Below are 26,749 nucleotides of genomic sequence, written 5' to 3' on the forward strand. Positions count from 1 at the left end.
ACCCTTTGTGGTGCGTGGACCACTCTCTGTGTGGAGTCGGGGACTCTTCACGGTGCGTGGACCACTCTCTGTGTGGCAGCAGGCCGCTCTCTGTGGGCTTGTACCGCTCTCAGTCTCTTGGTGTCAGGCCGCAGCATCGTCCTGCACTCACGAGTCGGGATGTCATATCTGCTGGGCTGAAGATCCTCAAATCCGAAGAACTCGTCGTCGGGGTCGTCAATGTGCAACACGTCAAGTTGCGGTTCAGATTTGGTACTGGGATAGCCACCCAAGATGAAATGTTCGTCTGAGTCGTTGTCTTCTAGAACCATATCATCACGTTTTGTGTCGGAGCTGGCATTGGGCTTGCGATGTCCAAAGAAGAATTCAAGGTTTGAGTCATAGTCTTCAAGGACTGTACCATCTCTTTGGGCGGTGCTAACTGCTTGTTGCAGGGTTCTGCGGAGGTTACTTTCGGCTACTGGTCGAATTTAAGGCATTGTGCTGTCGTTCCAGGTGAAAGAATCGGATTTTACGGCTTTACATTTTTTTTTTCATGTTTTGGGACATTTCCCCTTTAAGTGGACGTGGTCCGGGGCCTCTGACGTCACGACACGCGTGACGTAGTGCGTAGGAAGCGATTGCGCATGCGCAGTTCGCTGTTCCTTTACTTGGGGCCTTTTTCGCAACTGCGCATGTGCGACTTATCGCGCATGCACAAATGGACCTTCCCGTTCTGTGCGCTGTTCACGCAACTGCGCATGTGCAGCACCTTTTCCAAGATGGCTGCAATTCAAAACTGCCATTCGGTGCTGCAAGCCTACCTCGCGGTGAGGTTTGGCGCCTCTTTTACCTTTTCTTCGTGTATGTTCCTCGCAGAATTCTTGGAATTTGTCCAGGACTGCCTGGATACCGCTCTTGTTTTGCCCCTTTGAGTATTTGAAGGTCTGGAACATTTCAGCTGCTTCTGGACCCACGATGGTAAGTAGAAGCTTTATTTTCTCTGCATCCGCCACGCCATCTAGGTCGGACGCTACCAGGTAGATCTCGAATCTCTGCCTGAACCAACGCCAGTTTTCACTGAGATTGCCTTGGTACCTGAGCTGCTGTGGAACCGGAATCTCGAACATCATCTTGCCTGGCTGCTGTTGCTGGTAGTCACTGTTTGCTTGGTTTTAACCATATGGATTGAAACAGTTCACTCCTGGAACCATGTTTTGTTATGCTGTTGTCGTAGCATAAGCTGCTTCCTTGATGTGCACTCTGACAAAGGAAGGTTCAGACTTGGAGATAGCTTCAACACGTTTATTAAACTATTAACAGCGGTCACGCTGATTTTCGGGGCCCGGAGAATTGCCGGCCCGGTGCCGGACCCGATTACGGTGGAAAAGTGGATTCTCCGCCCCCGTGCCAGCCACAAATTTGGCCGGGGGGGGCTGCAGAGAATCGAGCCCAGGATTTGTCATGTTTCACAAATTTGATTGAGATTTTGAAAAAATGTCCGATTATATAAATAAAATAAAACAGAGGAAATTATTTTTCGTGTGTCTCACAAGCAGCTTGTTACAACAGCATCCCAGACCGAGTCTGTGCCTCTGACATCTCGTTGTCATGGTGACAGTGTCCCTTTATTGCCCAATTCAAGTCACGTCTTCGTTTTGGTGGCTCAAGGCAGAAATGATCAATCTTTCTCTTAATAAGAGAACAAGTCCGAGATTCACACTGTTGGTAAAACGTGGGAAATCCATTCACCACAGCCTTAGGGCACAATCGTGTGGCCTAGCCCCTGCTGAAACAAAGGGACTGGTTTCAGGTCAGGAGCCCAACACATTCATTTGTGCTCCTTGTGGTTGCTCTTTCCCGGAGCAATGTAATTATTATCACACCTCAGTTTCTCCAACCAATCAGGAGGGCAGGCAGGAAGATGGGCATAGCTCAGCAATGAAAGAGTTATATTTAAAGGGACCCCAATAGGTCGCAGTGCACAATGGTTGCTGTATATAATCGAGTGGGGAAAGAGCAAAGACTAGCAGCGTGGAAAGGCTGCTCCCTGGTTCACAAACCTGTCCCTGGAGGTGATGACTAATGCATTGTGGGCACAGAGAGAAGTCTTATGCCATGAGGACGGCATTGCATGGCTCGCCAGCCTCCCCAAGCAGCCGTGGCTGCAGGTTACAGATGTCAGCAGCCAAAGCGCAATGTCCAGGACCCAAATCTGGTGCAGGGAATGGTTTAGTGACCTCATGAGGTCCAGGAAGGTGAGTGTCCTAAAACTCTCCCCTGGCAGCCATCACTCACTCAGTCCCCTCGCATTCTCCAGCATAGCACTCCTCTGATCTTGCTGACACACTCATCCCTCTCTCTCCAGCTTCCTCCATCATATTTCCATCTCAACAGACAACACTCGCACTCAACCTGTGACCGTCCCGAGCCCTTTGCTCACAAGCACCCTCCTCAAATGTTGCTCCCCGCCCTCAGCAATTAGCTCAATTCTCACATCCCTAATTTGCAGGATCCCACAACCTTAGGGAGAGGCAGAGAACTAGGGGTGGGTCTGCAGCCATAGCCATCCTGACTGAAATGGAGGCAGAAGTCCAGCTTGGCACTGACCCAGGCTGTTGGTGGTAGAGAGAATGGTAAGAGCATTCGATAACTGGTGAGAGCATTAGATAATTTACTGCCATGGGCACTTAACGATCATTCATGACAAATCAATGGGCTGCATATTATCATCTCAATGGGGGTCTCACTGATGGACCTGAAAATTTATTACTAACACTACGCTAAAGGATTACTACAATGTCTAAGATTAATACAGTTGGAAATAATGGTCTAACACTAACTTACACTAAGATACTACAGAACTATTCTAACATGGTGCGTCCGGGTCACATGCCTGCATACCCATACCACCTGCTGGTCGGATGCTAGAACTACAACAGTAAAACATATAACTTACAATACACATACAGATGATAATGATCTATTTATATTATATATAGATGATAGTCTATCTATCATCACAAGTAGTTAATAAACCAACTGGTTTAATACGGAACATACAGAGTTTTAGCTGCAGAGAATGGAACCCTGGAGTTGAGGTAAATGTGGGAGTTTAAGAGAATATATCTTAATGTTTTACCGTCTTAAAATCCAACACAAATTGCTGGTATCCATAGTATTCCTCCAGTGCAGAAGGAGGCTATTTGGCCCATCGAGTCTGCACAATCCTACCAAACCTCTCCCACACTATTCACAATAGCCTCCGTGCATTGATCATAGCCAATCTAACGAACCTGCACATCTTTTTACTGTGGAAACGGTAGCACCCGGAGGAAACCCATGCAGACACGGGGAGAAAGTGCAAACTCCACACAGACCGTCATCCAAGGCCGGAATCAAACCTGGGCCCCTGGCACTGTGAAGCAACAGTGCTAACCACTGTGCCACCGTATTACTGGTAATTGAAATATCTTTTCAGGCCTAATGAAAGTTTTTTTAAAAAGAGTCTCCTAGTAAGGCAAGCCAGGGGAGTTATTTAGGGCAGTTAGTAACTACCAAGACCGTGTAATAACTTCACCAAGGCCTGTCTTCCAAAATCAAACCTCTTTATTGAAGTAATGAAAAAGGCCGCTGCAGCGGCTCACAGCACTCGTGTCCAAGCCCAGGGACCTACGGGTTACCGGTCCGGGTTGGAGCAGTGGGTTTTCAGCTCCCTCCCATACATTTCCTAATTGGTGAACTACCACCCAATAGGGGAATTCATATTCCTCAAAGCCCACGGGGGTTGACGATCCCCCATGTCCTTCATGGCCACCAGAACATCCCTCCCCTTTCAAGTCTATTTCTCCGTCAGTAATCCTGCGTGAGGAGGCCTCTTCCTCCACTTTGTAATCAGTCTGAGGTCCATCACGGGTGGAATTGGATCTGGAGGTGTGAACCCATTTGGAGGCCTTTGCTTCCGGAGGGAGCGTCGAAGAGTTATTGACTTGGATTACCCCTTGAGGTCTGCTTCCATCTTGGAACCAATGTCTTTGTTATCAGGGGAGTCAGGTGAAGAGTTCCCTTCACCCAACAGGCCTGTATTAGCAGCAGCCACCTCCATGGCCAGTAGCAAGGCTTGCACAGGGAGGCACTTCCTACTTCTGAGGTGGTTAGGTATTTCCTCATGACCTTATCCTGGACCTTCACTTTGTATGACACTGGTCCTGCTTTCTCCATTATGATTCCAGGGACCCAGCTGGAACCTTCCCGGAGTTCCTCACATAAACCAGATCACCTGTCTTGAATATTCTTTCTGGTTCTCGCAGAACAATAATTTCTTTTCTGGTTCTCTTGTTAGGACTCCACCCTCTCCGCCAGGTTTAGGAATAGTAGGCTTAGTCTCGTATGAAGCTGTTGTCCCATTAACAGTTCTGCTGGGACAATTCCTGTTGTTGTATGAGGAGTGGTCACATAATTGAATAAAAACGTGCCAATTTGGTCTCTATTGATGACGCCGGTTGTTTTCCATGCCGATTTCAACGGTTTGCACCGCTCCTTCTGCCAGCCCGTTTGACGCTGGGTTGTAAGGTGCTTTTCTGATGCGTCTGATGCCATTAGGATTGCACAAAGCTCTGGAGCTTACAATTGGTGAAGGCAGTGTCATTGTTGGAAACCAGGGGCGGGATTCTCTGCCAGCATGATTCTCCGTTTTGCCGGCGCCTGGGGGTTTCCCGACGGCGTGGGGCTGCCCCACAGTGGGAAACCCTCTTGACCGGCTGGCGTAACGGAGAATCCCGCCCACGGGTTGGTGCAGAAATGTGGCGTGGCGGGGCGGAGAATCTAGCCCCAGGACTTCTGGTATTCCATGCGTGCAAAAGCTCTGCCGTAGTTTCTCAATCATAGTGTGGGAGGTAGTGGAGCTCAGGCGATGTATCTCCAACCAGTGGGAATTTGCATCTTCTAGGATCGAAAACTTGGAACCGATAAAAGGCCCTGCAAGGTCCATGTCTACGCGCACCCATGGCCTTCCTGCTCACATCCATGGATGTAGGGAGGCTGGGGGAGGGAGTTTTTGGTTCCACTGGCACGAACCGTACTGCTTCACCAAGTCTGTGATGTCTGAGTCAAGGCTGGGCCACCAGACCCAACTCCTGCCAAGCACTTTCATTTTAGATACCCAGGGTGATGATTATGTAGTTCCATTTGTATCGGGCACTGCCCTGGTAGGGAACAACTACTCAGGACCCCCAAAGAATGATACCATTCTCAACACTGAGTTCATCTTTCTTGGTTAGAGAAGGTTTTATTTCCTCTGACTCTGCCATTCAGGATCATGTGCTTCAATATTTTGTTTAAACATTTTTATTCCCATTTTTCAAAATTTTCTCCATAAAAAATAACGCAATAAAACAGTAAACACCCTCCCCCACGCCCCATGTGGCACAACCTCTCAACAGAAAGACCCCCCCTCCCCAGTTCCGAGTTCCCCCCTCCAACAACTAAGCTCTTTATAGTGCAGAATAAAAGGCTGCCATCTCTGATAGAACCCCTCAATTGCCCTCCTCACAGTGTACTTAACTTTCTCGAGATATAAAAATTCCAAAAGATCCCCCAGCCATGAGGCAGTGGGTGGAGAAGTTGACCTTCACCCCAGCAGCACTCGCCTGCGAACAATCAGCGAGGCGAAGGCCGGGACAGCTGCCCCTGCCCCAGTCTGCAGCCCTGGCAGGTCCAAAACCCAAATATGGCCCCTCAGGGCCAGGGCTTCAGTTCAATTTGTCGAATTACTGATATGGTGATAAGAAGGAGACCCAGAACCCCACAAGCTTAGGACATGACCAGAACAGGTGCACATGATTAGCCAGGCCCCTCCCACACTGCTCACACTCCTGCACATACTTCAACTTTGACAGTGTTCGATCTTTTTGTGTCCAGGTCTTGATTTGTCTTGCAGACCTTGGTAAAGTCTCGAAAAGGTTTAGGGTGATTGTGACCTCTTCCAATGCCGGCAAGGAAGCTGGGCTTGTGGGCACTGGGAAGTGACTCAAGTCATCAGCATTAGATATTCGCATTCCCAGGAGGTGCTCTGAGGGATATTCCTAAGCTGCGAAATAACAGGACCCAATGCCTGTTGACTGATGCCTGAATTTTCCAAATTCCCACATGTCCTGCCATCGGTATCTCATGTGCCGCCCGCAGTTTTTGCCGATGATATTTGGGCGGTACCACTATCTGATGAACAACCGTCTATTCCTCATCCTCAGGTCTATGAGGATATCTCCACTTCCTCATCAGTACTTCTTCTTAACATAATAGCACTCTGGAAACCCCTCGGCCTCAACATTTGTGAGAGCTGACTGTGCTCATCTATGTAACTTTGGGTCGGCCTCCTGGGCCTCAATTACTGAAGTCCTACCAAACACGTCTTCACAATTATCCTCATCCTCAAGGTTCCTATCGGTTATTCCCGTCATTTTCAAAGTCAGGGTCGTGACCCTGGCGGGTCACGGGCAGGTGTCGGGAGGGTCGCAGGGCCATCGGTCGCGACGTTCCCGATCACGGGAATAAATGCCCAACGGTTGCGACCGAATTTCAGAATGTGTGTTAAATGCAGGAAAGTACTGGCAAATGAAAGATTAAAACCCTCAAAACTTCAAAGGCATTTCAAGACTAAACATGGTAAGTTCGAGGACAAACCTCTTGATTTTTTTCAATGGATGCAATGAGATCTTAACTCATCAGCTGAAGTCATTATCAGAAATGTAACATTGAATAACCATAAGATCATAAGAGCATAAGACATAGGAGCAGAATTAGGTCACTCGGCCCATCGAGTCTGCTCCGCCATTCAATCATGACTGATATTTTTTCATCCCCATTCTCCTGCCTTCTCCCCATAACCCCTGATCCCCTTATTAATCAAGAACCTATCTATCTCTGTCTTAAAGACACTCAGTGTTTTGGCCTCCACAGCCTTCTGTGGCAAAGAGTTCCACAGATTCACCATCCTCTGGCTGTAGAAATTCCTCCTCATCTCTGTTTTAAAGGATCGTCCCTTTCGTATGAGATGGTGTCCTCTTGTTGTATTTTTTCCTACAAGTGGAAACATCCTATCCACGTCCACTCTATCCAGGCCTCGCAGTATCTTGGATGTTTCAATAAGATCCCCTCTCATCCTTCTAAACTCATTCTTGTGAACCTCCTCTGGACCATTTCCAAGGCCAGCACATCCTTCCTTAGATACGGGGCCCAGAACTGCTCACAATACTCCAAATGGGGTCTGACCAGAGCCTAACACAGCCTCAGACGTACATCCCTGGTCTTGTATTCTAGCTCTCTTGACATGAATGCTTACATTGCATTTACCTTCTTAACTGCCGACTGAACCTGCACATTAACCTTAAGAGAATCGTGAACAAGGACTCCCAAGTCCCATTGTGCTTCTGATTTCCAAATCATTTCCCATTTAGAAAATAGTCTATGCCTAAATTCCTCCTGCCAAAGTGGAAACCCTCACACTTTTCCACATTGTATTTTATTTGCCACTTCATTGCCCACTCTCCTAGCCTGTCCAATTCCTTCTGCAGCCCCCTTGCTTCCTCAATACTACCTGCCCCTCTACAGATCTTTGTATCATCTGTAAACTTAGCAACAGTGCCTTCAGTACCTTCTTCCAGATCATTAATGTATATTGTGAAACGTTGTGGTCCCAGCACAGACCCCTGAGGCATACCGGCTGCCATCCTGAAAAAGACCCCTTTATCCCCACTCTCTGCCTTCTGCCAGTCAGCCAATCCTCTATCCATGCCAGGATCTTACCCTTAACACCGTGGGCTTTTAACTTATTTAACAGTCTCCTAAGCAGCACCTTGCCAAAGGCCTTCTGGAAATCTAAATAAAACACGTCCACTGGTTCTCCTTTGTCTAACTTCCTTGTTACCTCCTCAAAGAACTCGAACAGATTTGTCAGACATGACCTCCCCTTGACAAAGCCGTGCTGACTCAATCCTATTTTACCATGCACTTCCAAGTGCTTCGCGATCTCATCTTTAATAACAGACTCTAAAATTCTACCAATGACCAAAGTCAGGGTAATCGGCCTATAATTTCCTGTCTTCTGCCTCCTTCCCTTCTTAAACATGATGTTACATTAGCCACTTTCCAGTCATCTGGGACCCTTCCTGTCTCCAGTGATTCCTGAAAGATTATCACCAATGCCTCCACAATTTCCTCAGCTATCTCTTTTATGACCCTGGGGTGTAGTCCATCCGGTCCAGGTGACTTATCCACCTTCAGACCTTTCAATTTCCCCAGAACCTTCTCCTTAGTAATGGTCACTGCACTCTCCTCTGCCCCCTGATTCTCCTGGAGCTCTGGCATCCCACTGGTGTCTTCCACTGTGAAGACTGATGCAAAGTAACTATTCAGTTTGTCTGCCTTTTCTTTGTTCCTATTATTACTTCTCCAGCCACATTTTCCAGTGGTCCAATGTCTATTTTTGCCTCTCTCTTACCTTTTATATATTGAAATAAACTCTTCCTATCTCCCTTTATATTACTAGCTAGCTTGCACTCAAATTTCATCTTCTTCCCCCTTATTGCGTTTTTAGTTGTCCTCTCCTCGCTTTTAAAGGCTTCCCAATCCTCTGGTTTCCCACTAATCCTCGCAAGTGAGATCATGAGGACCAAGCAGGCTCACCTGTCACATTAAAGGTAAGCAAAAATGGTGGGTCCTGAAGTTTGGGCAGCGTGGGTCGCGAAGTTCGGGTGGCGTGGGTCGTGAAGGGCAGCCAGCGTGGGTCCCCAAGGAAAGATGGGTTGGTAAAAATGGGTCCCAGGCAAAAACGTCCGAAAAACACTGGGCTATTCTACCATCCGATGGTGGCGTGACTTCAATCTCTGGTGTTAGACTTTGTTTTGCTATTATCCTGGCCACCACACATGACGGAAAAGTATCTGGAAACTGTTGCTGTAACTATTCTGTCTCCTTTTCTTCCCTTGAACTCTCTTTAATCACGGGTAAAGTGATAACCTTCACTCATGTCAAACCATTCCCCGAAAGTAAGTCTACTCCGTCTACTGGTAACTTCTGAACCACTCCGACAACTATTGAACCTGATAATAAATCACACTCCAATTGTACTTTACACAGGGGACTGGACTATAATCTCCCCATCAGGCTCCATCAGTTTACTTTACATGGGTAATGTCCACTTTTCCTTCAGCCACTCTATTTGAGTTGCTATTTCCACAAATGCCATGAAGAATTCCACCACAAATTTCCCTCAAATTTTGGCAGGGTCTGTGTAAACTTAGGCATATCCCAACTCTGTTCCGTTCTTGGGTTAGGGGAGCCCTCTAACTCTTGGCAGCTCTCCTTTAATTTCCAGCACTTTGATCTATAACTCCCTCTCTTTGGCTATTTCCTCTAATTCCAACCTCCTCATTTCCTTCTCATGCTCGAACTGCAACTGAATCCGCCCCAAATCAGATTCTTCACCTGAAAATGCTTCTGATGCTACATTACCTGGCCTACTTGCTTGTGGGCTCTCCTGTGTTTCTAGCAGACCCAAGCACTCAACTAATACATCGTAGATCTCTGCCTTCCTAGCTTTAGCCGGCACCTTTACTTTTAATTAATTTGCCAAATCAATTAACTTGTCTTTACGAAGCCCTTGTAAATAAATCAAAGATAAGTACCCCCACCTGAAAGGATTTAGCAGCTTCCAGAACCATCCTGTTATGTCATTACCTCTTTAATATATACAATAGCCCAAATCGTTGCTGTCTACTGGCACAAGGATCCGGGAACCGAGACCCAAAACTACGTCATGACACTCTGCATGGTCAATTCCAGCCCCACTTGACCTGCAGTCGCAACACAGATGAAAGAAGATTTATTTTAAAGATCCTAGGTCCTTGGCTGAGCCCAATAAACTGCAGTGACCAGGTTTGTAACTTTAATACAAGTAAGCTTGTAACCCCACCCTCTACATACACACAGACAATCACACAGAGGGGGAAGGATGGTGGAAAGGGAAAGAAAATATTAATAGAAATAAAGGTATAAGGATCTTTGATGCACTGGGACTTCTTGTTAGTGTCTTTCTGAAGTTTTGCTTTCATTTTGGTACTTCTTCTAGGTTCGAGATGGTTTTCACTTCAGCAAGCAGGAAAGAGAGCCAAAGCATTTCTTTCACTTCCAAGGTCTAAACACTTCTTCTCAGTTCCCTCATAAAGCATCCTGCAGGAACCAATCACTGACCATTGTCAGGCAGAACATTGTCCCTGGCCAACCCACTGTTTGCCACTTAACAATCAATCTGACTCATTCCAAACCTGGTTCCTAAGATTCACTTGATGCCGAGGAGTCCGACTTCTCGATGATGACAACAGGCACGGTCTGCTCTGCGAATTGTCGGGGTCTTATTATACCTAGATTTTCAAGGCGCCCAAGCTCAATCTTTACCTTTTCTAACAGAGAATACGGAACCATTCTTGCTCTGAACTATTTAGATGTAGCATCATGGGAGACATAAATTTTGGCTTTGACTCCTTTTAATTTCCCATGGCCCTCCTGGAAGACTCCAGGGTATTTTGTAAGGGTCCTTCCTGTTGATTCCATTATTTCCCCTTTCTTTATTTTTTCATATCATTTTAATGGACATGTATCTTTAAGTCAAGCAGCAGAGAATGGGGAATTCAAAAAGTTGCAATATTGTATATGGTGCTGGTTTTCCGAACAGAAGCACCCGAGAGATAGGGTGGGACTCGGTTCGATTGATTGGCTCATGGCCAATACATTGGCCAAAAGGATGGTTATTGGGTCCTACTCGAGTGGAATAATTTTCAGAGACCCAAGGAGGTCAGTTTGAATCCTGGACACAGAGAAAAGGACCTGCTCTCTCTCCCTTGTGTTTTCTCCAGAAATGCCGTGAGCTGCTGTATTCCTGAAACTGCAGAAGACCTGAATGAATCTACAGTGAAAACCATTACAGGCTGGAAAACAGAAATCTGGATCTGAAAGCCCAATTTGAAGGACAATGTTCTAGTAACAACCATTTGAAACAAAGACTTTTATCCCTTTCATTATTATTTTCACACCTCTCTTCTCCTTTCTGTGTTTGTCTGTCTTGTGTGTGTGTATGTGTGCCGCAGGTGGGGGTAAGTTAAATTGGGGGATTAGGAATTGCCAGGGAACCTGAGCTGAGCTCAACGGACTAGCTACACAGGTGCCTTTGGTTTAGGAATGTTCACTTTTGCAGTGGTCTCTCCCCCCAACCAGAGGACATTGCTGTCTGACACCCTTTTATTATTGTAGCTCCTGTGCCCCTTTCTCAGCATTTTCTGATGAAAAAGCTATTTCAATGGCATTTTTAAAATTCAGATTGGGTTCTGCCAATAATAGTTTTTGAGTGCTCACATTGTTTATTCCGCACTCCAATCTGTCTCCCAACATTTTGGTCAGGGGTGGGCTGAATTCACAATGTTCTGCCAGTTTCCAAAATCTGGTCAAAGTTCAATGACAGGTTCCCCTGGGGTTCTCCCAGTGTTAAAGCAGTACCTCTGGAGGATGATAGAGGGCTTTGGATCATAGTGATTTCACACCAGGTCTACTAGCTTGTCAAATATTTTGGAGTCAATCATAGAATCACTACAGTGCAAATGGTGACCATTCAGCCCATCGTGTCTGTACCGACCTACTGAAAGAGAGCCTCTGCCCTATCTCCATAAGCCCAACAATCTTTGAACACTTAGGGACAATTTACCATGACCGACCCACCTAACCTGCATATCATTTGACTGTGAGAGGACATGTGTACCTGGAGGAAACCCACGCAGACACGGGGAGAAGGTGCAAACTCCACACAGACAGTCACCCGTGGTTGGAATTGAACCCGGGTCCCTGTGCTAAACACTGTGCCACCGTGCTACCTGTCAGCAGCATCTGGGTAGGTCAGGCTTTCTATCACACTGAATGTTGGGGCCCCACATGCTGTCAGCAGGATTACATCTTCCACAATGTCATTGATCCGGAAAAAGTAACACATGCATTCCGTGTATTGGGCCCAGTCTTCTCGACTAACATCATAGGATCCAAGTTTACTGAAAAGAGACATTTTTTTTCTTTTACCTGAGAAGCTGCCCCAGTTTGACTCTGAAGGTTGCTCTGAAAAGCTTATTTACTCCTCATCGCCAATGTAATAACTTCGCCAAGGCCAATCATCCAACGCCAAACCTATTTATTGAAGTAACGAAAAGGGCCACTGCTGCAGCTTATACGTCCAAGCCCGGGTTGGTGCAGCGGGTTTTAAGCACCTGCCATACATTTCCTATTGGGAAAACCTCCATCCGTTTACTAGGGAAATTCATAGTTCATGGAGTTGCAATCTATTGATGTCCTTTGTGGCCACCATAACAGGCTGGTTCCTGCAACAGGGGAGGCTGAAGGTATAAAAACAAGGCCAAAAAGTGCAATCAGTATGGAGTGCTAGCTGCAGAGAGTGGAGCTGAGGTAAGTGTGGCAGTTTAATGAAGTGGGTGAAGGAGGTATTGCTATATCTTGTTTCCATTACTATGCCCACAGGTCAGTGGGGGCAGGAGCAGATCGAGGCCAGAGAGCTGGGAGAAAGTTGCAGCAGTCCTATAACATCAAGTGAACTCACCCGTGCAATATAACAGGTAAGTGGTTTGGCAGGTGAATATTTATCTCTTCTACCTTTTCAGGCTTGCTTTGAGTTTGAAGGCCAGGTAGAAAAAAATTAATCTGAAAACCATAGATCAGTGGTAAAATTAAAAAACAAATTGAAAATCTAATTAAATCAAATAGGGATGGATAGTGTGTTTCAGCTGCAGCAAGTGGGAGATGGTGGAACCATTGTGATTCATGGCAACCACATCTGTAGCAAATGTCGGTTGTTCGAGTAAGTTCATTTCAAAGTTAATGAGCTGAGTCCGAGCTTCAGACATTGTGACACATCTGGGAAGTGGGATGCTGTGTTACAGGAGGTAGTCACACCCCTTAGACTAACTACCTTGAATTTGGCCAGTGGTCAGGGGCAGGAGGACGTGAGCATGAGTGAGGCTGGTAGAGTGATCCAAGAGGTAGCACTGCAGGAGCCTCAGTCCCTGCCCTTATCCAAATGGTTTGAGGTTCTTGTTCCCTGTGTGATCGAGAACGGGGCTGTCGGGAGGATGAACAAACTGACCATGGTACTGGAAGCCACTCAAGTAGGGGGAGAAAAGAGAAATGTAGCTGTATCAGGGATAGTATAGTTGGGCCAATAGACACTGTTCTCTGAAGTGAGGACCGAGAGTCCCGACGGCTGTGTTGTCTGCCCAGTGTCAGGGTTTGAGACATCTTCTCCGGGGCTGAGGGGAATTTGCAGTGGGAGTGGGAGGATCCAGTTGTCATGGTCCATTTAAGTACCAATGACATTGGTAGAACGAGGAAAAAAGGTTTTGCATAGAGAGTTTGAGGAGCTAGGCACTAAATCAAACAACATAACCCCCAAAGTTATAATCTCTGGATTATTACCTGAACCACCTGCATATTGATATAGGGTAAATTAAATTAGAGAGATGGATACTTGGCTTAAAGACTGGTGTGGGAGAAGTGGCATTCAGTTCGTAGGGCGCTGGCATCAATGTTGGTGAAAGTGAGGACTGTACCATTGGGACGGCTGACATCTGAACTGTGCTATGACCAGTCTTCTTGCAAACTGCATAACTAGGGAAGTATAGAGGATTTTATACTAAATAGGGTTGGGGGGGCAGTTCTGTAGAGGGGATATAGAGGCTTACATAGTAAAAGGATATGATAGCGTTACAAGGCAACTATTTAGGTAATGATACCCAGAGCGTGACAGAAAAGGACAGAGTGCACAAGCATTAAAAATTAGGGTCAAAAAGGGAAATGGTAACAAGGCAAAATTATTGGCTCTCTACTCTTAACATCTGATCTTAACCACTGCCATATGACTCTCAAAGATTCAATCTTTCTTTTTGCATTCCTTTCTCTCTTTTCCTCCTGTATCTTCGGCAATCCCACCTTTCTCTCTCATGTATTCCAGAGATGTGGACGCAACCGTGGGACTTAAAAGCTGTGAAAACTGCAGCAATTACTTTGAAGCTGTCTGGTATTAGGGACCAGGAGCAAGTACCAACCTGTTATCTCTGCACAGAGATTGGAGGCTGGACAAGGCTGCGAACTGCGAGAGGAAGCAGAGGTCCAGGTCCTAAATTAGTGGGAGTTGGAACTCGAGATTGAAGCATGGAGGGATTGGCATGGCATGAACCTGGGCCTTAGAGGGAGTGAGATCAAATGTGGGGGCGCAAGGCCTGTGACATGGAATGGAGTGGAACTGGGGAGATGAGGTTGGGATGGGAAGGAAAAGGGAAGTGATAGTCAGAATGGGAGTAGTGGGACTTTGTCTACGTAATCATGTGCTGATTGATCAATTTAACTGTTCAGTGCTAGCCACATGAGAATTGTTCCATTCTTCTCCATCTTTGGAAACATCCCAATTATACACAAGGATTGGTAAGACAATAATGTGGGTCTTTATATAATGATAATACTATAGACAGATAATGTTCACTGGTAGACTGTGAGGCAGACATCTGTGGCTGGAGTTTCCGATTTTGAGGCTATGTCCCCATGCCGGTGTGGGAACGATGGCGTTTTACGACAGAAGATATGGCCACCGATCCTCTGTTTGGCCAGGGGCTAGCATACCGGCAGCGTAGAGCTCCCGGCTCTAGCTGCCGATACAGCCCAGAGAATTGCCGGGTCCGTGGTCACACAGTGGTGGCCTACAGCAGCCGCTCGTGGATCCGCGAAATCCGCGACTCCCCTTTGGCCAGTTCGCGCAATCCGCGAAATAGACTCCCCTTTGGCCAGTTTGTGCACCCTGGACAACCCCCCCGCCCCCCCAACAGCCCCTGATAATGTCCCCCCTGCCCGCAGATCGGCCCTCCCCTGACTGTGGCGGTGCTGGACTGAGTCCGCAGCCGCCACGCCGGGTTCCCGACAGATGAGACCGCACGTGATCCACGCCGTCGGGAACAGTGGTGGAGCATCAGGGGGGCGGGCATCAGGCAATGTCCTGAGGCCGTTGATACGTCGCAGGGCATACTCTTTGGAGGGGGCAGAGCATCGCAAAAGCTGCGTCGCCCCCGATTTGGTCGGGAACTGTGAATCTCCTGCCGATTGCCAAACGCGATTTCGGCGTCGCCGACCAGAGAATCCAGCCCCTGTTCTCAACCATTATCGCTTACAGACTGTTATTTTTTTTAATTTTAGAGTACCCAATTATATTTTTTCCAATTAAGGGGCAATTTAATTGGGGAATTTAGGGGGGAATGTGCAAACACCACATGGACAGTGATCCAGGGCAGGGATTCAAACCCAGGTCCTCAGCACCGCAGTCCCAATGCTAACCACTGCGCCACATGCGGCCCCCGCTTACAGACTGTTATAAGTCATGGGAATCGTACATCACATCCTGGGGTGTGTAATGATTGACAGTAGCTTAAGATGTGCTCCTTAAAGGTGTAAGTCAACATATCACAACAGTGTCAAGAGACCATTAAGTGGCCACTTAAGGGCCTTAATAGGGGAATGGGTTGGTTTCCTGCCCAAAGCCCTGCCCTCCAAAGCATGAAATTGCGTCTGGATTGGGGAGGGTGGGATCCCGGGGAGAATCCCATCTATTCAATTTTATGCTCCCCCGCCCGGCCTCCAGAACCTGTCTGAGCATAAAATTCTGTGCATGGATTGGTCTGACTGATTGACCATTTCTTACATTGTAATTTGTATTTGTGCTACCAGAGAACCTTCAGGTCTTGATTCCATCCCATCTCATCATGAATTATTCTATGCCTTCCAGTGGCTGCAGAATGATATTATACGAGTATCACTTAAATTTTATCTGCTCACCAGATTTATTGAATAGTAATACAACAAGTGAATGGCAGCAGCAATATATTTTTACAATTGTCGGTAAACTTAATTAGCACCTGTATAGCAAAATATAATAGTTTGCAATTGCAGTGTGAAACTATGATTTAAGTAATTTCCTTACATAATGGTTCCTTCCTTTTTTCTTATTCAATATTCCAAATTTGCTGATTGGAAAGGACAGATCTGTAAATATATTCCAATCAGCAACAAAAAACCAATGAAGTAGGTAACTGATATTAAAAGAAGTTGTTAATCCGAAACATATTTGTATGAATCACACAAGATGTTTGTATTTGAATTGAATGATTTTGCTTCTATCTTTGCCAAATGCTGGACAACAGCACAAATTTTGCAAGAAATGTGCCAACTTAGTCATCCTTGTGATTTATACGAATCCAGCCAGCGGTACCCCATCATGTACCTTTGCAGAAGCCACCAGCATGTTACATCCTCATTGAAAACAGATTGATTGGCCTTCTCGTGAAGTATTTGCAAATATCTGTCTGAAATCTGCCTTTTCCGAGTTCCAACCCATATCCCTTTCTCCCAATCCCACAAGTTAGTTCACCGTTGTATTTTGGGATCAACCTCAAGTTAGGTCGACTGGAGAATTTCATAGCAATAATCACATCAGGGATGAAAAATGAAGGAAGGCAAGGCAAAATCATAGTGGCTAAGTGGTCATGTTGAGAACTAACTACATTTCAGCAGAAATATTTTACTTGGTGCTTGATGAACAACTGCCAAATGAATGGAACGTAATTCTGACTCCGTTGAGGGCATCAATATTTGTTGTCAAATTGCCAATCGATCATTGGAAATGAAGGTCGTGACTTAAGTGTTTCTTTGAAAGCAAGGAAAGGGCCACTACATGATTGTGTAGTTAGAGTTGGGTCCCAAGATATGGCTGAATTTATAAATAATTATTTCTCATTCATCTCCACCATTGAAGATGATGCTGAGCCAGTGCTATTACATAAAGATGCTGCTAAAATGTGACATATGCAAGTGAGTTTAGAAATATTTCTGAAACAAGCTAGGCTGCTTGTCCCAATGGTGCTTGAGAAATTGGGGTTTGTATTGAATGTGCCATTGGCTCAGATATTTAACATCTCCAATAGACTGGAGTTATGTATTTAAAAAGGGCAGTAAATCAAAATCAAAGTATTATAGGTTCAATCAGTGACAGGCAATTTGCTGTTGGAGAAGAGATGCATTGTACAGTCATCTAGTATGTCCTGTAAGTTTGTAAATGTCGAGTTGATAATCGTGGTGTCAGATACCCAAGTGTCCTCACTCTGGGCATACAGGTCGTAAGAAAATACTGGGTTAAGAATTCTAAAAGAACATTGATAATTTGACTAGAAATAAGAAGAAGGAAAACTTCACAAACCCCGTCCTGATGCTGTTGATGATAGTGAGCAGTGAAATCCTTGACTCGTTATGACACAGTTCTGAATTTTTAGCTTTTTAAAAAAAGTATTCAACATTTGGAGCGCTCCGCAGCCTTGGGAACAGGGATAATAATCGCTTATTGTCACAAGTAGGCTTCAATGAAGTTACTGTGAAAAGTCCCTAGTCGCCACATTCCGGCGCCTGTTCGGGGAGGCCGGTACGGGAATTGAACCCGCGCTGCTGGCATTGTTCTGCATTACAAGCCAGCTGTTTAGCCCACTGTGCTAAACCAGCCCCTGGCAGTATATTAAATAATATCAAATGTGTTTTGTTTTGTTAAATGTTGCCCTCTGCTTTTATCCACCTCTGCACAAAAGTTATAGTTTTCATGTGTGTGCACATCAAGACAATGGAATGCAACCAGTGCATGACTAAATATTAGAATATCATCCTCCATTAACGCTGTAAGAATATCTCAATGGAGAATAGCACCATTTCCACAGTGTCAGCAGGAAACATCCATATTAGGGCTGGTGCTGCTTGTTGCTGCCATGTTAATGCACTGCCCTTCAGAGTGATGGCGCATCTCACTTCTTGGCAAGTCTCTTATCCCAGCAGGCGAGCTTGCGTCAAGAAGTTGCCAAGTTGAAACCTCAATGGGATGTGGAGGAGGGGTGGGATATTGGGTCCAGGGGTAGATGGGGGTTGCCATGGCCTGAGAACTGAAGTGAACAAGCTGACCCATATTACTCCTGTCTTTGCCACAAGCACTTAAAAAGCTCCAGGCCAGGGGGGTGGGAGGGGGTTCATCATCTGCATGGGGAGAGGGGGAGGTAATAAATTGCAAAGTAAAAGGGGGATAATAAATTAAAAGGGCAACTTTAAAAAGATGTTCACGATAGACTTTCAACTTTAAGGTAAAAAATACAACTGGGATATTACAAATATTCAAACAGAAGAAATATGAATATTCTTCTCACAATCCTTATCTATTACACTGTAATATAATTACATTGGTACCTCACTACACAACCATTTAATAATGGGTAGTAACACTGTTAAAACGTTAAGTTGCATATTCTTAACAGGACTAAAATAAAGATTATAATTGTGTGGGCAGAATATAAAAATGGTTGGATTGTTCTTCTTTGTTAAGGTTTGCTTCATTCCTTTTCAAGCCCAATTTCACACGTTATTTGAATGCAGTCTCAGTAAATCACAGTAAATCACTGCTGACTATGGGCATCCACCCAGTCATTGTCCAGTACATGTTCCTTGCTGTCTGTTTCTTCCTTTCTTTGTTCAATAATGACTGGGGCATTGTCCCTTCCGCCTGACTCTGGCCGTTACTAGTTATAAGTCCGGTACACAAAGATAGTGAAAGCCATAGCACCAAGCTGAAAAGGAAAAGTAAACAGGTTTTGTCTACATAATAATACAAAGTTTGGTCTGAATCGTAGAATGATGTAATTCAGAAGCAAGGCCATTCAGTCCATCGTGCATGTGCCAGCTCTTTGAAAAGGCTATTCAATTACTTCCACTCACCTGACCTTTCCCCTTTTCCCTTGCAACTTCTTTTTCCCTTCAAACATTTATTCAAACATTTATTCAATTGCCTTCTGAAATCAGCTTCCACCACCCTTCCAGACAATGGAGTCCAGGTTGCAACGCCCTGTAGGATTCTTCGGCCCTTTGCGCCAACGGAATCCTCCGGTACCGCCAACGGCCCAACCCTGCCATGGGAATTGTGGCGGCGAAGGGTGCATTCAACGGGAAACCCCATTGACAACAGCGGAACCAGAAGATCCGGCCAATGGTGAGCTGCCCTCTGCCACCACGGAAACGCAAGTTGCACGGAAAAACCCCACCCCTCATTTCCCCTCTGGTTCTGATGCCAACTACCTTAAATTTATGATTTATGTCCTCTGCGTCCCGCCTCTTCTGCGATATTAAACATTTTCGACACATTTCTTTCCAGAGTGAAAAATGGACGTAGAGTTTCTGGTGCATAACAGGACATAAAGAGGGAAATGGCAACAACTCAATCTGATGCAGTTATGAATGAACTGATAACTGAATTGATAACAATAAATTTCCCAGTGATTACTATATTTTGATTTGTATGCTTTTCCTTCCATTTTCCTCTTTCCATACGGTAATTTGATTCTGGCATTTTAAATGTGCTGATGGTTTTGCTAGTGCTAAATAAGACCGACCATAAGACGTAGGAGCATAAGTAGGCCATTCGGCCCATCAAATCTGCCATTCAATGAGATCATGACTGATCTGATATGATAATCCTCAACTCCATTTTCCCACCTTATCCCCATAACCCTTGATCCCTTTACTGATTAAAATCTGTCCATCTCAGCCTTGAACATATTTAATGACCCAACATCTACAGCCCTCTGCATTAAAGAATTCCACAGATTCACTACCCTCAGAGGAAAAATTCCTCGTCGTTTCTGTCTTCAATGGGTGAGCCCTTACTCTGAGAGTATGCCCTCTGGTCCTAGACACTTCCACAAGGGGAAACAACCTCTCAGCATCCACTCTGTCAAGCTCCCCGAGAATCCTATATGTCTCAACAAGCTCGCCTCTTATTCTTCTGAATTCTAGTGGATGATCTCAGATCAGCTGCTACTAAATATCTCTTGATTCTACTTTCCATGAATGGACAAAGATCCGCAGATCCAGCATCTCCTATTTCACACTGTTTTTTTTTAATCTAAACATTTTATTGAGGTATTTATGGTTTTACAAGAACAACAAAATAAACAATTTATAAACATAGCGCAAAAGCCGTCGTCCTCCCTTACAGATCCCACCTTTACTAACCCCCTACTCTAAACTAAGCTAACCCTCAGCCCCCTCTCCCCCTCCTCTGCTGATGGTTAATTTTCCCCAAAGAAGTTTTTTTAAAAAATATATATATTTTATTCAAGATTTTTGGCCAAACATAACAGTACGTAGTGTTTCTTTTACACAACAATAAAGCAATATAAATAACAGTGGCCAGTTTTAAACAAATAAATAAATAATATATAAACAAAAACAAAAACAAAACTGAATGGCAACTGCCTTATCCAAAATAAATACTCTCCAAAAATACAATCCAACAATCCAATATACAATTACCTATAACAACCCCCCCACCCTCCCCCTTGGGTTGCTGCTGTTGTCTACTTCTTCTCCATTCCCTCTATCTTTCTGTGAGGTAATCGACGAACGGTTGCCACCGCCTGGTGAACCCCTGAGCCGAACCCCTCAACACGAACTTAATCCGTTCTAACTTTATAAACCCTGCCATGTCGTTTATCCAGGTCTCCACACCCGGGGGCTTGGCTTCCTTCCACATTAACAATATCCTGCGCCGGGCTACTACCTCTCTCGCCTCCTGCACTCCCGGCTCTTCTGCAACCCCAAATATAGCCAACCCCCAGCTTGGTTCGACCCGGACCCCCACCACCTTCGAAAGCACCTTTGCCACCCCCACCCAGAACCCCTGTAGTGCCGGGCATGACCAGAACATGTGGGTGTGATTCGCTGGGCATCTCGAGCATCTCGCACACCTATCCTCTACCCCCAAAAATTTACTAAGCCGTGCTCCAGTCATATGCGTCCTGTGTAACACCTTAAATTGTATCAGGCTTAGCCTGGCACACGAGGACGATGAGTTTACCCTACGTACGGCATCAGCCCACAGCCCCTCCTCAATCTCCTCCCCCAGTTCTTCTTCCCATTTCCCTTTCAGCTCATCTACCATGATCTCCCCCTCGTCCCTCATTTCCCTGTATATGTCCGACACCTTACCATCCCCCACCCATGTCTCTGAGATCACTCTATCCTGCACCTCCTGCGTCGGGAGCTGCGGGAATTCCCTCACCTGTTGCCTCGCAAAAGCCCTCAATTGCATGTACCGAAATGCATTCCCTTGGGGCAACCCATATTTTTCTGTCAGCGCTCCCAGACTCGCAAACGTCCCATCTACAAACAGATCTCTCAGTTGTACTACCCCAGCTCTTTGCCATGCTCCAAATCCCCCATCCGTTCTCCCCGGAACGAACCTATGATTGTTTCTTATCGGGGACCGCACCGAAGCTCCCGTCCTTCCCCTATGCCGTCTCCACTGCCCCCAAATTTTCAATGTAGTCACCACCATCGGGCTTGTGGTGTATTTCTTTGGTGAGAACGGCAACGGTGCCGTCACCATTGCTTGTAGGCTAGTCCCCCTGCAGGACGCCCTCTCCAATCTCTTCCACGCCGCTCCCTCCCCTTCTCCCATCCACTTACACACCATTGAAACATTGGCGGCCCAGTCGTACTCACTTAGGCTCGGGAGGGCCAGCCCCCACCCCGTCCCTACTACGCTGCAAGAATCCCCTCCTCACTCTCGGGGTCTTCCCAGCCCACACAAAACTCATAATACTCTTCTCGATTCTTTTGAAAAAAGCCTTCGTGACCACCACCGGGAGGCACTGAACACAAAAAGGAATCTCGGGAGGACCACCATTTTAACCGTCTGCACCCTCCCTGCCAATGACAGGGACACCATGTCCCATCTCTTAAAGTCCTCCTCCATCTGTTCCACCAACCGCGTTAAATTAAGCCTGTGTAATGTACCCCAATTCTTGGCTATCTGGATCCCCAAATACCGGAAGTCCCTTGTTACCTTCCTCAACGGTAAATCCTCTATCTCTCTGCTCTGCTCCCCTGGATGCACCACAAACAACTCACTTTTCCCCATGTTCAGTTTATACCCTGAAAAATCCCCAAACTCCCCAAGTATCCACATTATCTCTGGCATCCCCTCCGCCGGGTCCGCCACATATAGCAACAAATCATCCGCATACAGAGATACCTGGTGTTCTTCTCCCCCCCTGAGTACTCCCCTCCACTTCCTGGAACCCCTCAATGCTATGGCCAGGGGTTCAATCGCCAGTGCAAACAATAACGGGGACAGAGGACATCCCTGCCTCGTCCCTCTATGGAGCCGAAAATAGTCAGACCCCCGTCCATTCGTGACCACGCTCGCCATCGGGGCCCTATACAGCAACTGTACCCACCTGATATACCCATCCCCAAAGTCAAATCTCCTCAGCACCTCCCACAAATAATCCCACTCCACTCTATCAAATGCTTTCTCGGCATCCATCGCCACCACTATCTCCGCTTCCCCCTCTGGTGGGGGCATCATCATTACCCCTAGCAGCCTCCGTATATTTGTATTCAGCTGTCTCCCCTTCACAAACCCAGTTTGGTCCTCATGAACCACCCCCGGGACACAATCCTCTATCCTCATTGCCATTACCTTGGCCAGAATCTTAGCGTCCACATTCAGGAGGGAAATGGGCCTGTAGGACCCGCATTGCAGCGGGTCTTTTTCCTTCTTTAGGAGGAGCGATATCGTTGCCTCTGACATAGTCGGGGGCAGCTGCCCCCTTTCCCTCGCCTCATTAAAGGTTCTCATCAGTAGCGGGGCCAGCAAGTCCATATATTTCCTATAGAATTCAACTGGGAATCCGTCTGGTCCCGGGGCCTTCCCCGCCTGCATGCTCCCAATCCCTTTCACTACTTCCTCCGTCTCAATCTGTGCTCCCAGTCCCACCCTCTCCTGCTCCTCCACCTTAGGAAATTCCAGCTGATCCAGAAAGCACATCATTCTCTCCTTCCCATCCGGGGGCTGAGCTTCATATAATCTTTCGTAAAATGCCTTGAACACTCCATTCACTCTCTCCGCTCCCCGCTCCGTCTCTCCCTCCTCATCTCTCAGCCCCCTATCTCCCTCGCTGCTCCCCTTTTCCTCAGTTGGTGGGCCAGCAACCTGCTCGCCTTCTCCCCGTATTCGTACTGTACACCCTGTGCCTTCCTCCATTGTGCCTCTGCATTACCCGTAGTCAACAAGTCAAATTCTACATGTAGCCTTTGCCTTTCCCTGTACAGTCCCTCCTCCGGTGCCTCCGCATATTGTCTGTCCACCCTCAGAAGTTCTTTCAACAACCGCTCCCTTTCCCTACCCTCCTGCTTTCCTTTATGTGCCCTAATAGATATCAGCTCCCCTCTAACCACTGCCTTCAGCGCCTCCCAGACCACTCCCACCTGGACCTCCCCATTATCATTGAGTTCCAAGTACCTTTCAATACACCCCCTCACCCTTAAACACACACCCTCATCTGCCAATAATCCCATGTCCATTCTCCAGGGTGGACGCTGTTGTTTTTCTTCCCCTATCTCCAGGTCCACCCAATGTGGAGCATGATCCGAAATGGCTATAGCTGTGTACTCCGTCCCCGTCACCTTTGGGATCAGTGCCCTTCCCAAAACAAAAAAATCTATTCCTGAATAAACTTTGTGGACATAGGAGAAAAACGAAAACTCCTTACTCCTAGGTCTACTAAATCTCCAGGGGTCTACTCCTCCCATCTGCTCCATAAAGTCCTTAAGCACCCTAGCGGCAGCCGGCCTCCTTCCGGTCCTGGACCTCGATCTGTCCAGCCCTGGGTCCAGCACCGTATTAAAATCTCCACCCATTACCAACTTCCCCACTTCTAGGTCCGGGATTCGTCCTAACATACGCCTCATAAAGTTGGCATCATCCCAGTTCGGGGCATACACGTTCACTAATACCACCGCCTCCCCTTGCAATTTGCCACTCACCATCACGTATCTGCCCCCACTATCCGCCACTATAGTCTTTGCCTCAAACATTACCCGCTTCCCCACTAGTATGGCCACCCCCCTATTTTTTGAGTCTAGCCCCGAATGAAACACCTGCCCCACCCATCCTTTGCGTAGTCTGACCTGGTCTATCAGCTTCAGATGCGTCTCCTGAAGCATAACCACATCTGCCTTAAGTTTCTTTAGGTGTGCGAGTACCCGTGCCCTCTTAATCGGCCCGTTCAGCCCTCTCACATTCCACGTGATCCACCGGGTTGGGGGGCTCTTTACCCCCCCCCCCCCCCCGCCTTGACGACTAGCCATCTCCTTTTTCAATCCAGCTCCTCACCCGGTTCCCACGTAGCCGTATCTCCCCCAAGCGGCGCCCCCCCGCCCCGACCGCCCCCCCATACCAGCTCCCCCTTCTCCCCAGCAGCAGCAACCCAGTTAACCCCCCTCCCCGCTAGATCCCAAGCTAGCATAATTGCACCCCCCATGTTGCTCCCAGAAGTCAGCAAACTCTGGCCGACCTCGGCTTCCCCTCGTGACCTCGGCTCGCACTGTGCGAGGCCCCCTCCTTCCTGCTTCCCTGTTCCCGCCGTGATTACCATAGCGCGGGAACAAAGCCTGCGCTTCCCTTTTGGCCCCACCCCCAATGGCCGGCGCCCTCAGCTCCTCATCCTCCCTCCCCCCCTCCCCCACGACATGGGGAAGAGAGAAAAGTTACAGGGTCGCAGGATTAACAACTTGGGAAGTCATCTCTTCCCTCTTTTCCCCCCCTTCATCCCACATATTCACCCCCCCCCCACTTTGTCCCAAACGTTCTTTTTCTGGCCCGCTCACTCCAGTTTCTCCTCGACAATAAATGTCCACGCCTCATCTGCCGTTTCGAAGTAGTGGTGTTTCCCTTGATGTGTGACCCACAGTCTTGCCGGTTGCAGCATTCCAAATTTAATCTTCCGTTTGTGCAGCACCGCCTTGGCCCGGTTAAAGCTTGCCCTCCTTCTCGCCACCTCCACACTCCAATCTTGATATACGCGGATCACCGCGTTCTCCCACCTACTGCTCCGAGTTTTCTTTGCCCATCTGAGGACCATCTCTGTCCTTATATCGGAGAAATCTTACCACTATGGCTTGAGGAATTTCTCCAGCCCTCGGTCTTCGCGCCATAACTCGATAGGCTCCCTCCACCTCCAGCGGACCCGTCGGGGCCTCCGATCCCATTAACGAGTGCAGCATCGTGCTCACATATGCCCCGACGTCCGCCCCTTCTACACCTTCGGGAAGACCAAGAATCCTTAAATTCTTCCTCCTCGCATTATTCTCCAGCACCTCCAGCCTTTCCACACACCTTTTGTGTTGTGCCTCGTGCATCTCCGTTTTCACCACCAGGCCCTGTATGTCGCCCTCATTCTCAGCAGCCTTTGCCTTCACGACCCGAAGCTCCTGTTCCTGGGTCTTTTGCTCCTCCTTTAGCCCTCAATCGCTTGTAATATCGGGGCCAACAGCTCCTTCTTCATCTCCTTTTTGAGTTCTTCCACGCAACGCCGCAGGAACTCTTGTTGGTCAGGGCCCCATATTAAACTGCCTCCTTCCGACGCCATCTTGCTTTGTGCCTGCCTTCCTGGCTGCTGCTCTAGAGGATCCACCGCAATCCGGCCACTTTCTTCTCTTTTTTCCATCCGTGTCCAGGGGGGATTCCCTTCTGGATTACCGCACAGTGTTTTTTGCCGTTAAAATTGCCGTTGGGGCTCCTATCAAGAGCCCAAAAGCCCGTTCCACCGGGAGCTGCCGAAATGTGCGACTTAGCTGGTCATCGCCGCACCCGGAAGTCCCTATTTCACACTGTTGACCTACCTCCATATGTTTGTACTTCCCCTCCTTGAAAAGTGAACTGCTGACAGGAAGACCCACTAAAATATAGGGCAGATAGGTTTTATTTTAATCCCCTTTAAATAGTGCAAGTCAATATCACAGCTTACTACTGGCTAAAACTCAGGCACATCAATTTGAGTTGCAGGGACATTTTCTATTTCATGCTTTGAGCTATTAATTTGGTAGTTGCATCAATCATTTTTTCTCCCATCTTCTCCTGAAGGCTCAAACTCTTCTTGCAGTTCCACAAACACCAGCCGCTCTCCTGTATCTCTATGAGACTGTTGCAGAAGCCCAAATTGCTAGTAGTAATATGAGCTGCAGTTTAGAAGGAGGGGGAAGTGGGGGAGCAGGGGGCACGGATGGTTCATCTCCCCTGGAAGTGTTGCAATATGCCTTCAAGAGATATCAGCATGACAATACCAGAAGGAAAATGTGTCCTGTGATCCAGTTTTAGTTTCACTTTAGCTTTGAGCAGAGCACACACACACACACACACAGGCCTTCCGTGCCTGGAGGGCACATGGGGACTGGGGAGCATTACCGGCCCCTTTAATGACATTTTGATTTGATGTTTTAAGTTTCTTTTGAGATTATGTTTACTTTGATGCAATATCTCTTTAAGGAACTGCATTTTTAATTTATCCCCCAGTTTGTTGATTTAGTTTAATTGGTTAAGGAAAAGAAGCACATAACTCCGACATCTTCAAACTTTATATATATGTATAAATGTTCTCATGTGCCCTTGTCTTAATAAATTAACCCACAACATGTTTACCCAATCCCTTGTGAGTGATTGGTGCCTTCTATCTTCTCCAGCAAATAAGTATTGGGCATGATTTAACGGAAACATTTCAAAGTGCCAGTTTGGAAGCGTTTGGCAGGGTGTATCTTG

The 26,749-nt window shown here is 47.0% G+C and overlaps 1 protein-coding gene across 3 annotated transcripts in view; it reads right to left on the reverse strand.

Annotated features, from left to right (window-relative positions):
* Positions 1 to 26,749, reverse strand: part of LOC140393885 (tetraspanin-18B-like) — a 243,541-nt gene that overhangs the window by 189,559 nt on the left and 27,233 nt on the right. The window contains exons 8-9 of one of the 3 annotated variants that reach the window (XM_072480463.1): positions 19,225 to 19,323; positions 15,885 to 18,719 (exon numbers count right to left, since the gene is read on the reverse strand). The exons of 1 other annotated variant lie outside the window; for it this stretch is intronic. In XM_072480463.1, the coding sequence (XP_072336564.1) occupies positions 18,672 to 18,719; positions 19,225 to 19,323 (147 nt within the window). In that variant the 3' untranslated portion in view covers positions 15,885 to 18,671. Of the gene's footprint in view, positions 1 to 15,884; positions 18,720 to 19,224; positions 19,324 to 26,749 lie in introns of those variants that run through there. One more of the 3 variants, XM_072480464.1, reaches the window with a different exon arrangement.

This window comes from Scyliorhinus torazame, chromosome 17 (genome assembly GCF_047496885.1).
Source record: "Scyliorhinus torazame isolate Kashiwa2021f chromosome 17, sScyTor2.1, whole genome shotgun sequence".
Taxonomy (NCBI): Eukaryota; Metazoa; Chordata; class Chondrichthyes; order Carcharhiniformes; family Scyliorhinidae; genus Scyliorhinus; species Scyliorhinus torazame.